The sequence below is a fragment of the Brachionichthys hirsutus genome, unplaced genomic scaffold (assembly GCF_040956055.1).
Source record: "Brachionichthys hirsutus isolate HB-005 unplaced genomic scaffold, CSIRO-AGI_Bhir_v1 contig_190, whole genome shotgun sequence".
Classification (NCBI taxonomy): domain Eukaryota; kingdom Metazoa; phylum Chordata; class Actinopteri; order Lophiiformes; family Brachionichthyidae; genus Brachionichthys; species Brachionichthys hirsutus.
This window is the reverse complement of record NW_027180407.1, coordinates 49,348-63,378: the sequence shown is the minus strand read 5'-3', so window position 1 is coordinate 63,378 and position 14,031 is coordinate 49,348. Positions and strand designations below refer to the sequence as shown.

Here is a 14,031-nt window from a genome sequence, read left to right as displayed (position 1 = left end):
ATGACAATCGTGCACAGTGAGGGGTTATCGCTGTGCTCATATCATTACAGAATAAAGGATTATAATGCTGTGGTAGCTTCCTGACAGGTAAAACCTTTTTCTGCTCTGTTCGCCACCTGCTGAAGGCTTTACGGGATTCAGTGCAGAGACGCTGCTGCTCTCTGGGAAAGGTAAGAAGATTATGCTGTACTTGTAATTCCTGTGCACGATGACCACCTTTCTGTGAAAATCTCTCTCTCTCTCTCTCATCCAATGAAGTTTAGATTACACTCGACTGCAATAATCGCACATGCGTAAATTGAGTGACTCCAGTTTCATGCGGGTTCAGTTTTTCTGATGATGTCACGAATCAGTTGTTAAATTCTTCTCAACAGTATGTGTGAAGAATTCGCACATTAAATCCCCTCGGTTAGCTCACCCAGCATGTGTCGAGGAGGTATTAACCATAAAGCATGCCATGCTGGGCCAATTAGATCTACTGGCACATCCGTGTCATGCAAAGCACAGCAAACACCTAACCTCCAGCTTCCTCTAATTTAATAAGCCCAAGAGTCTGAAGAAAGAGGATATCTGGTCAGCGAGCTCCACACATCATCCCCATGGCAGGTAAGTGATCCATAATTATTCAACCTTAGTTGTGTACTTGGGTTTACTGGCAAACATAACATGCCGTGCTGTTTGCAAAGACATCACACATGACCAGTTGAAACATTTCAATACAACATTATATTTATACTGTATACCTCAACCATCATCTCAAAATCCCAACAGAGATTGGCTTTGTAATTTATGTGAGAAAGCTGTGACTCCAACCTGGCCAGAATGTTTCAGGTATGTTTCCTCTGAAGCCAAGTTCGCTCGGCTTCATTGGCCATTCTGGTCTAATGGCGTTGAAGCTTCAGCTTCCGCACACATATTTCTTCTGCATCCTGGTGATCAGGTCAGGAAATTTAGGCCTTAAAGCAAACAAAACAAAAACAAAACATTGGGACTCTATTGTTCGGGTGTGCGCTTTTGAGGGAAGTTATTCCAGGTGGTTGAATACTTCTAAAATGGTCATTAAAAGCTATTCAATTATGAATTTATGAATTTATGTTGAAAAGGAAGGGAAAAAAACCCTCAATATTTGTTTCATTGAGCCATTTAAACTGATCTTGTTTGAGTTGATGTTTACAAGCAGCTGGATAAGACTTTATTTTGACAATATACTTAATAAAAAATGGGGTCGAATCATGTTGCTTCCAAGTCTCTTGAACTGTTATTCACCTGTGCATGATTGTGTGGTAATCATAGTATCATTGGATTTAAACCCTGAACCTTCCTGTCTATTATATGTTCTATTTTATATTTTTGCTACCCTTACCCGATTTCTTTCTTGCTCTAAAACCTGCAGCCAAATATAATCTGACCTTTCTGGAATGATTTGTCTCAGAGCCCAACTTTCCCCCGCTACCGGGATTTATCCCACTCAAACCGTGCTTCTACCAGGACTTTGATGAGATCCCGGAACAGCACCGCAGCATGTGCAAGAAGATGTACCACCTGTGGATGTGTAAGTGGCTCAGAGTGATCTTCTGTTGTTTTAAGGTTTGATTGTGGCATTATGCTTGCAGCACAGTCGTATGGAAAGTACAGATTCTTTCTGTGAAAATTATTATTTTCTGCTTATGTGGCAACGTATATAATGGAAGCCTTAAAAAACAATCAGGATTCCTGGAGCTCCCATAAACAGTCTTCTCTGTTGTGAACTCATGATAAGAAATATGTGACAGAATGGCAATGTTTTACAAGACTCCCTTGGTCTAAAAGGATTTTCTCTTTTTTATTGGCTGTTATCCTGACTGGTTTATTTGCTAATGAGTCGTAGCGCTGACCAGATGGCTGTGGTTTGAACAGAGCAGTTAACATTGAAATTGTGTTAAACAGTTTTTGCCAGAAGCACTTTCATCAAAGTTTATTACATCATAAACAAGCAGCACAACGATGCCGGGGTTTGCTCTGCACCGGAGGAACATTTGCATAGATGCGGCGACAAACCCCAGCAGTCAAAAAGAGGACAATAAGGCAATTAAAGATAGAGCGATGTGAACATAACTAAAAATTAATTAAAGGTGGAGATGGAGTGTCAATACAGGGAAAATGTTCAAGTGAAGCAGGCCCAGAAGTTCCTTTGCATTCTGTTAAACCTGCTGCAAACATTGCTTTTCTACTAAAGATGTATTTTCTATTTGAAATAGTAATCATGTGTCCGAGCCGTCTGTCACTGCAGCTAAATGCTTTTCTTTCTTCAGGCATCTTTTCTTCTACTAAACATTAACCCTAAGCAGGTATTCAAAGCCCGACACGCTTTTGGCTGTGATCATTTTTTTCTTATTTAAACTTTACTGTATGCCATTTTTCCATAAGTCAACCACTGCAATATGTGTGAACACCGCATTTTGTTTGTAAGTTGATATATATATAATTGTTTTCCCTGTCTTCACATCCACCTCACCTGGTTGTGTTTTGTTTCTTCTTTTTCTCCTGCATGTCTGTCTGCATGTGCTTGTGTGTAAGCAATGAATACTGTTTTAGCACATATACCTGAAATGCAGTATTTGTGTTCTTGTCTCTCAGTGAATAGCGTTACTCTTGCAGTGAATCTCATTGGCTGCTTTGCGTGGATGTTTGGTGGAGGTGGTGTGACCAACTTTGGACTGGCCATTATCTGGCTTCTCGTGTTCACTCCCTGCTCTTATGTTTGCTGGTTCAGGAGCATCTACAAGGCCTTCAAGTGAGTCATACACAAATACCCATGTCCAGAGTTGCCCCATCAGTGCTTTAATATAGTAAACACAGTAAATTATTAAGCAACATACGAATATGTTATGAAAATGACATACACCACTACTGTGCCCTTTACCGTTGTAACATCGTGATAGGGTCTGATTTACTGACAGGGAAGTAGCAGAGTCTCCAGAGCCCATCCCAGCTGACATTGGGGGAGAGGTGGTGCAAACCCTGAACAATTTGCCATTTGAACACAAATAAAAAAAACTAAACATTCACATTTACACCCATAGGCAATTTGAGGATCACTTATTCACCCCGCTTGCAAACTTGGCATAAATCAGCCCCAGATCCTCAGTTGGTGGTGTTACTCATTACGCCACTGCTCCGCCCATACAAAAAAAAGCATTTCCCAACCCCGACGAGGGATCACAAGCCAATTTCCAGCAAAGAGATTGCTGTCTGGAACATCAATAAAAACAGTTTGCAGTGATTTGCAAATTTTGCACACATTTTTACATATTTGTTGGTTTTCTTTTTCCCTAGGAGTGACAGCTCCTTCAACTTTATGCTTTTCTTTTTTGTGTTCATGGCTCAAGTTGGCATCAGCATCATCCAAACTATAGGAATCCCAGGATGGGGAGTATGGTAAGATTGAAAATGCGTGGGACATATCTGTTCCTAATCATTTGAAATGACTTACAATTTTGTCACACTATTCAGAATATTAGAGATAATAACATACATAACCTACCGTAATCTAATTAGTGTGCATTTGTTTCATTTGAATTATGTATTTCTATGTTGTAGTCTTGAAAAGAAAATGGTAATTTAGTTTTGTTTTGTAACGACAGTTCTCTGTATTTGATTATTTTCAGATACATTTTGCTTAAAATAAGTGAAACTAAATGCCAGCATAAAATTCATACGGTACTTGAAACATTTGGAGTTCAAGAAGTAACTCCAGTGGGGGTATTAACCTTTAAATACCCTGCTCACAGAAATTGCTCTCATCGAAGTTTAATGATAGTCCTGCTATTCGATTTTTGAGAGGTTGTTAAAGAGATCTTTAAAATGCCATGAGACTCAGGCTGATAATCAGAAATTAATTTTATGATAGCCTCCATATCAAGTTTATCACCATGTACATTCTGATTGCCCCGTGAGCTATGAAACCTTCAGACCTTACTGTATATCTCAGTACTTCAGCTCAACCAAACTAGTTGCATTTAATGTCTACAGTAGATGTTAAGAAGTAGTTTCATGACAGTGGCAAACAGATAATCCAGGAACAGCTAATTATGGATGTATTTTCTTTTTCATCAGATTATTTGATGGAAATGTAATAATGGTCATCTGTGCCTTTTCAGTGGCTGGCTGGCAACAATCTCCTTCTTCAGCTATAACATTTTAATTGCACTGATAATGCTGGTGCCCACCATCATGTTCACTGCAGTGGCCTCACTGTCCTTCATTGCCCTCACCAGGGTAAGAATGATTTCTTTTATTTTCCCACTAAGGGGAACTATTGGACACAGTGTATCTTCCATAGTGTCTTTGTCAAGTTACAGAGTTTTATTGTGAAAGAGAGAAAAGGTTCAGGTTATAGATCATAACCAGTGAAAGATTGGAAGTCGCCTCCAAGCATGTACTAAACATTTATCTGTAGTCGTAGCAGCAGTTGGAGATATTATCATTTCCACATCTGGTACTATCAAACATTTGCCGAGGGGCTTTACAATTTGTACTGTGTAACACCGTCTACCCTCAGACACTTGAACTGGGTGAGAAACAACTCCATAAAAATGCTTTTAAAGAAGAAAAAAAAAACCCCAAACCCCAAGAAAAAAACACATTTCAGATAACTGGTGATACATTATAGATATCTGGTACTACATGCCAGTTATCTAATACTACATGTAGAAGATCTAGTATTACATTTCAGATATCTAGTACTACATCTACGGTAATACAAATCTGACTTCAAAAAATGAGTTTAATCGAATTAACTCCGGGCAGCATCGTGGCACAATGGGTAGTGCTGTTGTCTCACAGCAAGAACGTCACATGATCAAATTCAACTCGGGGCCTTTCTGTGAGGAGTTTGCATGTTCTCCCCGTGTCTGCGTGGGTTCTTTCTGGGTTCTCCGGCTTGAGTGTGTGTGTGAATGATTTTCTGTCTATGTGTGGCCCTGCGATGAACTGGCGGCTTGTCCAGGGTGTGCCCCCGCCTCTCGCCCGTTGACTGCTGTGATAAACTCCAGCAACACTCGTTACCCGGATTAAGCCGTTAAGAAAATTAATGAATGAATGAACTCACACAAATGTAAACAAAAACATTTCTAGTCAGCTCTACTTTTTGTTTGACCTTATAAACCTTATCGCCTTTACTGATGTATTGATTATAGCATTCAGCGGCAGATCATCCATGTTAAATTAATTGAAATTAATCAATGGGAGCTATTAAAATTGCATATTTTACAGAGATTAAGATTTGCTGGTAACCTTTCACGCGACATTGCCTTTCAGATCCATAATTTCTACCGTGGCAGTGGGGCTAGCATGTCCAAAGCTCAGGAAGAGTGGGCCACAGGAGCCTGGAAGAATCCTCATGTCCAGGCAGCAGCCCAGCAGGCCGCCATGGAGGCAGCTTCTGGAGCCATGCAGAGTCAGCACTCCAGCCCACAATACAACGCTAATCAAATGTAGCCTCTCCAAAACAGCTCAACGGAATGATGGGACATTTATGGCAAAGTTTAGGAAACAGGGCGACAAAGAATCCACTGTCACAATGTGAACCAGAAATGACATTTGCGTATTTGGACCCATCATGTTTCCATATTTTGGACGTATCACTTAATCTGGAATTTCTCACAACCGTCATCATTAAGCAATTAACCTTGAAATTGTATTGGAAGCAAGTTTTGGACTTCCTGTATGAAAGGGCGTATTTAGATGAAGTAAAACTAGTTTTAATGTGTATTAGCATAGGGGTTCTGTTTGAGCTGTGTGTGATTATATTTTGTACTGACCTGGAGTTGCAGAAATGATTAAAATATTTAGTGTTATCTTATTTAAATCATCAACCATTGCACTGCTAAATTATTTAGGATTCCATCATAGTAATCTTATATATTGTAGGTAATTTTACCTCCAAAGACAAACCAATGATCAAATATCAATATTATATCCTTATTTAAAGTCTGCCGCTTCATGTGTCCTCGGGAGAATTTCAGTATATTTTCTGTAGAAAATGTTGTACAATGCTAAATGTCGTCTGTTAGGTTTGATTTTTAATTTGGTAATTTATTTATAACTGGCTCTTTGATTTGCTCGAAGGTTTTTGTTGACATGTCTATTTTACACATGAGAATTACATCACAATGGAATTAAGCCAGCATCAGTGGATTGGTAAAGAGGAATTGAGAAGAAATGTTTTTTTAAATGCTCAAATGAAACATGATTCATGTGCTGTAGTCCCTTTTGTGAGACGTGAAAGTTTGGTAATAAATGCCAGGTGCGTTTTTTCATAATTTGTTATTTTTGAAACGCATATAGGCCACAGGATGGCACTGTGGTTTCAGTGTGAAGTTATAGATTAAATGGCTATATTACAGATTACCATCATCCATACTTCACCAACCGTAGTCTTGAGTTTTAGTTATTCCTTCTATTTTCTGCTCCTTGTTTTATTTTCATGTCTTTTGTCTCATTCTTTGTCCTCCATTACACTGAATGTAGACCTGGGGACTCAACAAGCACACATCAAATTAGGGCAACAAATACCATATAATTTTGTTATATGTACTGTTTCAGCAGTAAATTAGAGTATGGTAAAACAAAAAAGTTATACTTTCTGTTTGCATAAGCATCTTTGTTTCTTGTTTGAGCATTTTGTTATATTTGCATCATTTAATCAAGTCATCACACTCAATTGTGCAAATGTGATTCAAAATTGTTTCCAATACATTACACACAGCAAATGGTGCTGCAGCCACATTTAAAAACTGTTAAAATGTGAAATAAATAAATGAGGTACATGCTTTGCCTCATCTTCAGTTGTCATCCAGAATGACTGTCCACCAGGGGCAATATATGACCCCCCCCCCCCCCCCCCCCCTCACAATGATCTATTTATAAATCCGCACCACTGCATAAGAAATCCGAGATGGTCAGGGTGAGGAAGACTCCTTGCCAGAGCAGAGATTGTATTTGTTTTTTTATTTACATGAGGGCAAAACACAATTTCTCTGAGCTGGAAACCATCATAGATTAGATTCAAAATACACTTTAAAAGGATTTATCTGTAGATGTCCTCTTTCCTATTGTCTGCTTCACTGTGTGTTTGCAGGGTGACAGAATTACTCTGCCTAGAGGGCATGGAATTATACAGTGACATATACTCGGAGGATCCATCAGCAGGCACCAACAAACCCTGTCTGTCTACACACATGGAAATGTCTTTTGATAAATAGTGAAAGCAAGGGTTCGGGTTCGGAGGGGAGAGGGCTGGTTGTCTGACTCTTAACAAATCAAGACTGATTTGTTAAGAGATTTGTTTTTATATGAAAGCAAATTATACATTTTTAAAATGTGGTTTGAACACATCCGTTCTTGAGGTTCTCTGATCGCCTCGGATAGAAAATAAAGTGAGTCTGACCAAATGCTAACTGGATGATTTTAGTTTACAGTAGGTTGCATTTTAGCGTGGTTTGTGATTCCAGTACAAACCAAAGTACTTTGAATTAATATCTTTCAACAGCTTAACTTGCGCCGGAGGTGCTGTATGGACCTATTTACACCACTCTTTTTCACTTAGAAGAAAATGCACTTATGCACACATAAATGGGAGCATTAAAAATCTGCCATTATTTTTTTTTTTCTCCATCAACACAGACAAAGAGAAAAACCTGGATCTTCAGGTGAGAATAGCTCCACCATGGAACTATAAGTTGCAAGCTTTGTAGGGAGCGGTCGGTGCTTTCAATGAAATGAGATGTTGAGAGACTTTAAGCAGGAATCAAAACGTGGGCTTCATTGTAATCTGTAATTTGCATGTTTATCTGTTTGTAATATGAAGGTCTCAAATCAGGAAGAGCAAAAGTAGAGAATCAACTGGAGCTTCACCTCATCCAAGAGGCTTCTTTGTTTTTGCTCTTTGTGATTTACCTCAAAGACTGAGAGCCGACACAAACAGCTCTCAAATCATCTACTTCACATCATGTAGTTGCATTTTGGATTGATAATTTAGAGAATGTAAATGTTAAACCTAATATTGGACCTTTGCTTATGGAATAATCAAAGCAAGACGGGAGGAGAGAAGTTGTGGGAGGGAAGGAGGAAGTAGGGGCCACATAAAGGGTAAGTTATGACCTGAAGTTGACTGAGCACAGAGGGGCTCATGCTTCTCAGGAGAGAAGGACATAGAGTGGTCGTTCATGCTGTTAAACACACACATATTACCACATGGACAAAGGTGTATAGACATGCTGTCATACACTCACAGGCATGCATTTATGCTTGTGTGTATGACACACATACACATGGGGCTGTGGTAACACCACCCAATAAGTCTCCAGTAAAACTCACACACCCCATGGTTAAAGATTAGCAAGGCAAAGATGAAGAGGCCTGGTTTGGAAGTGTTTTCTTCTCAACATGTGAATTAATACAGAGTAAAAAAAAAAACTTGGCTATGCATTAGGAGCTCAAGCTACCTGTCAAAACTTTCCTTTTTTGGTCTTAGGGGAGATAAAAAGTTGACAGACTAATAATGAGCATGAGCATGAGTTCACCAAATTGCCCATGGAAACAGACTCGAATCGGGGTCTGAGAGTGAGTTATTTACCCCTGCCTCTGTGAATGTGTGTGTCTACAACCTGGGGTTTTGAAAATTTGGTAGTTAATAAAGCTGTCTTAAAAATAGAATACAAGCTGAAAGGGAAGATAAATGAATTAAATCATGTCATAATTGTCTACAAAAGAGACCATTTGCATGATTGCTCATGGCTCTTGAAGCTGCTAACCCCTCCCTCAAAACAATAATTTAAAATCAAACAATTTCACTGACATCAAGAGTTTGCTGCAATTTGAAATAATCACACAAGTAGTGTTGAGGAGAGCTACTTTGAAAGCCTATCTATTGTAAATTACTTTACAATAGATGAAGCTGAAATACAACAAAGCTCCTCCAGTGACAAAGGAAGTTTGCTCAAATAAATTGAAAAAGAACCACAGCAGTAAAAGATGAGCACACTATTTAGAGGAAAGTTTGATAAAGGGGTGATTTAAGAACTGCTCTAAAAGGGGCTTGTTGTAGACTTGAATCATAGTACTGGTACAATGTTACAGCCAAAATAGTCTAAAACCTATATCTTTTTAGACAATATGAACAGTAGATATAAATTTAGCTTTAACCATTTAAAGTCGTATGCAATCTTTACTTGCACCATGCAGCATATATTCCATCCCAGATCATTTAACTTGTATACAACAAGAGGAATCAGAGCCAGGGTCAGCCAGCTGTCTTGTAGGGACATGCTAGTCAGTTAGAGCTAAGGAGTTGTGCCGCCACTAGTCTGTGAAATCACGGATGTGATGATGGGCGTGTTCCCCTGACAGCAAAGGAAATGGCGACAGTGGAAGTTGGAGAATGAGCCTGGTGAAGTATTGGCTTGTCAGAGGAGCGAGGGGCTGAGCACAGTGGCACAGGGCCGTCACTCCTTGTGACTTAATCAATGGCATTCCCCACGGACCCAGCGGAGGGGCGTGAAGGTAGGTGGGAGACCCGATTAAGACTGGAAGCCTTCCCTTGACAAAAGCGCCTCATTTGTTCCAATGGCCGGGGACTATAAATATGAATATCCCAGCTTCAGTTTCTGCGTTTTAAAGAAAGAATGCCTTAATGAGAATATATTGCCCGGTTGTTCTAACCGTGAAGTCTCCCCGGGACGCTTTCCATTTGCATACTCCTAAAAATTGATGAGTTGGTCGGGAGAAAAGAGGTTTATTTGTTGCTGACACCAAAAACAAGCCAGATGTTTTAATGTTAAGGGAGATGATATTTAAACTGTCAGCGAGCACCCTCGAGTGTGTCGTGCTCCTGACACAAGCTCCTTCGTCTTGTGTCATGCCCATCACTTTCAATGCGGAGTGTTATCGCACGTAGGGAAAAGTTTATTAACTAAGATATATGGTTGCGTCAGGTCAGCATAAAGTATGAGTAGGATGGGCTATTATTAACATGCAAATCAGAGCACCGTTTTCTGCTCACTATTCAAATGACTTCAGCCATTCACACTATCTCCCAGCCTGTGGATTCTCATCTCATTCTATTCTTCCTTGACAAAGCCAGCCTTTCCTATTACCTTACCCATGCAGCAACGTGTTTATCCCTACGGAAATGAAAATTCCTTCACATCTTTATTCATTTAATTAGGTTGCAAAGCAGAACTAGATCCAGAAGATGAATTACCTGTATGGCCTTGGTATTGTTCCACAGAATCTGTACTCAGTAGGCAGAGATATAAAAGTAACGATATAAATATGCATTACGTTAGTTTTTTTTTTAAATGCGGGTAGTAGAGACAAAGCACCCATACAAAATAAAAAGGTTGTTCTTAGCTGAAGTGTTAGCACCGCCTCTCAATCATTATTTATCACCAACTAGAAGTCTGTAGCTATATATTTGCAGTGAACCTATATTTTAGTCCTCACTTTTTATTTGTATTTTTTGCCTTCCCTTCTGTTTTGATACATATAGTTGTTATTTTTATAGTGTCATGAAATGCTACACAGAGTAAGATTCTGCACAACCTCAGCTAAATGTGTGTCACTCAAACACTTCTGTGCATTATTATAGGGAATATTAGACCATAAAAAAGTAACAAAAACCTGACCTTGAATTTTATTTTTCTATTTCATCGATAAAAACACTGTAAACAAAAATAAAATAAAATGTCAATATAGTAAATTGCACAGAATTGTTTTCTTGCTGAAGAGGTTTTGGCTGTACCATCATTAAGAGCGGTGTTTGTAAAAAATGTTTTGCCACAAACTGTTATTTCTTTCCTACAAATGTATACAAATCTCTCAACATTACATACATATATTCTGAAAATGATGGCAGTTCCTGTCCATAATTATAAACAGTGGCACTTGGCATAAACTTTTGTTCTCTATTTGTCAAAGTTGGGCGGCAGCAGTTCAGTCCACAGGTGCTTGGCTTGGGAACGAGAGGAAAGTCGGTTCAAGTCCAGAAAGCACCATAGTATGGAAAGTTATCTGGTAGCAGGAGATGTGTCAGTTCACCTCCTGAGCACTGTCGAGGTGCTCTTGAGCAATGCACCAAGGCCCAAAAAGAGAATTTGTCGACGTACGTGGACTTACAGTTCATAATACGCAGCAGCCATGAGGAGATTCAAACCTTGTACAACTTTTATCATGACGTGTACACACAAAAGTACACGAATTACAGACACAAACAATGGCTTGTTCAAATCTGCTGATTCTCTAGTTTAAGAGTAAATAAAAAGAAAAGAAAAGAAACAGCTATCTTGCAATTAAATGCTCGCAAAGCTATTAAGCTCTAAGACAATGTGAAATTTGGAAGGGTCCATCCACCCAATGCATGGTTGCTACCCTATAGGGCAGCAACCAGTTCAGCAGCATTGCTGCCTCTGTCAATGTCAATGCCACTGTCGTGGACCCTTGCAGGAAGGCACGGACGAGGGGGTTTGTAAAGGTGTGTCCTTTAATGAGGTCAGAGTCACAAGACCCATGAAACCCAAACAGCTCCTTAAGTAGGGGTGGAGTAACCCACGTCATAAGTAGGGGCATGACCCAATTAACGATCCCCACATTCCCAAAGTAAATCAGCCCAGCACTTGACGTGCTCACCGGAAAACAAACATAGCGACAAACATATGTCCCAGCGACAAACATATGGGCACATCAGAGCGCCCCTAGGAAGTGTGTATTGTCCAAACGTGTGGTCCTCCCCCCCCCCGGGTCCGATGTGCGGATGGTTGAGTCCATGCTGTTATCCACAGCCTCCGCCCATCACTCTGGCTCCGCCTGCTGTGGGGCCGGACCGAGCCACCACAGCCACGAATATTTAAAACTGCAGGTCTGTCTGACATGCACTTTGTCTGAATTCACAAAACATCGGGCAATGTGGGTGTGTTTCATTTAGCATCTGTGTTTTAGCTGCAGTCGCTATGCTGGATTTTTATATTTCTCTCACAACTAGTTGCAGTTCATCTCTCTCTGCTTTCAGATTTCTGAGTGCACTGATGGAGCTGGGATTGCAGTAGATGAGTTCAGACGCAGGAGTTGTTTGGAGACTTGACAGAGCTTGATAAGAACCCTCCTACAGTGCTTCACCCTGATATTTCTGTAACAGTTGTTTCCCTTAGCCTTACATGACTCTGCACTGTACACAAGGCAGTGGAGCTATTTATCCCTTGGCAGGAGAAAATAAAATGTAAGCATCAATCCATGTCCACGTACTGGTGAGCCATTCGTTTTTGTGCATTTTTGGGCCCAGTTACCTCCAAAGCCCCACGGTGCTGCTTGGAGACACAAGGTGTCCAATGTGCCATCTGTCACCTTGAGGAGGCCACATAGCTGTTTTGAGGAGAAGCTATGCCTGGGAGTGAAAGATTTACATTATCTGCTTCCCGTTCACAGTGAACGCTGCGAGCCAAGGGCGTAGCCGCGAGCAAAACAACTAGCACACATACAACTTACACACCGTACACACATCACATAGTTATTTGACAGACTGAGGCAATTATGATCTGAGAACAAACACTCCCTCATGATGTAATCTCAACATGATCTAATAAATACATCAAGGCTAAAATGGGACAGGGGTGGGGAGGATGCAGTTAAGAGATGGGCGGATCCAAGCTTTCCTCCAGAGCCTTCTGCTTCACTGCCAGTGTGCCTGTATCACTTCTACTTTAATGCCTGTTCTTGACTGGCAGGTTGCACTGCTAATTAACACACGCATCCCTGAGTAACACATGCATGCTCACACTTCTGAAGCTAGTCCTCTTGTTCTTGTGAGCTTCCTTGTCGTCTGTTCAAGAAGGATTGATTGCCTCACTTTTACACCACCCCTTTGGAATTATGTGAACTATGAAACTGCTTTGACTTTTGATTTATTTTTGATTGTCTATGTCAAGTAAGTCAGTGTACTCTCAGCATAAAATCAGAGAACATTAAATTACCTTTATGACAGGGGTTACAGATACGCTATATATTACACACGTGTACCTACATTAGGACAAGACTTTTGTTATTTTATTTGGTCATTCACGCTACTTGCTGCACCTCCGTGCTACCTATAATGCATTCTACATTTTAAACACAGCACAGTCATGTCATCGCTCTTGAATGCAACTAGAATAAAGGTTCATCATTCATCATATCCTGCCCTCATTTGGATGTGAATGCTTTAAATCCTGCAATCCTGCTGATTGTTACGCGTCCTCTGCGGCCATAGGCCGCAGCGGCTGTCGAAGCTTTTGGGATTTGTAAAATATTTAGGAGCACTTCTTCAGGCAAAATGAACATGCGGTTTTATTTGTCAGAAATATGCTATGGGGTATTTCCCATGTGACTACAAACAGTGCGAGACTCGTGTGAGTGGCGCACATGAAAAGAGCATACACACAAAAACTCTGTAGATACATGGTCTATTGAGATACGGATACATACATGGTGCACAATGCCAAGACAAGCATAAAAGAAACTAGAACAGGAGAGTGCTGGAGGGACGAAAAAGCACAATGGCCAGAATGCATCAGAGGGAAGTGTTCATATGGTCAGAACAGCTGCTGCGATTTGTAAGAATCTGAAATTTAATGCAGGATATGAGCTCTCTCTCTCTCTAGCAGCTATTTGCACTCTGGAGGAACTCTAAAGCCAGACAGTGTTGCATGTGAAATACTGCACTGTATAGAAATAGCCTTACAGAGGACATGCCAATCAAACATAGCAGTCAGAGGGATCTCTGGGAGACCAATCGTTTTACGGACAACCTTCACAACACGGCTCAGGTGGTTTAATTATCAGTGACATTCAGGTTGAAATACCAGACAACAATGGAAAATGTAAGGACCGATGCAATAAATCACATAAAATAATGACATTTTAAAAATCAACGTTAAAACATTTAACTTCCTGATGAAGGACAAATATTTCAGCCTAAAATATTATCAAATAGTTCAAAAAAATTTAAAATAGTATTTTAAC

General features: G+C 40.1%; 1 protein-coding gene across 1 annotated transcript; it reads left to right on the top strand.

Moving 5' to 3' along the window:
- Nucleotides 1-1,428: 1,428 nt before the first annotated feature.
- On the top strand, nucleotides 1,429-5,478 carry LOC137914707 (secretory carrier-associated membrane protein 5-like; the record flags this gene model as incomplete). The annotated part of the gene is made up of 5 exons (XM_068758205.1): nucleotides 1,429-1,552; nucleotides 2,617-2,773; nucleotides 3,316-3,417; nucleotides 4,140-4,257; nucleotides 5,299-5,478. Coding segments are annotated over 5 exons (681 nt in total), but the record flags the coding sequence as incomplete, so codon positions are not given.
- Nucleotides 5,479-14,031: the final 8,553 nt, after the last annotated feature.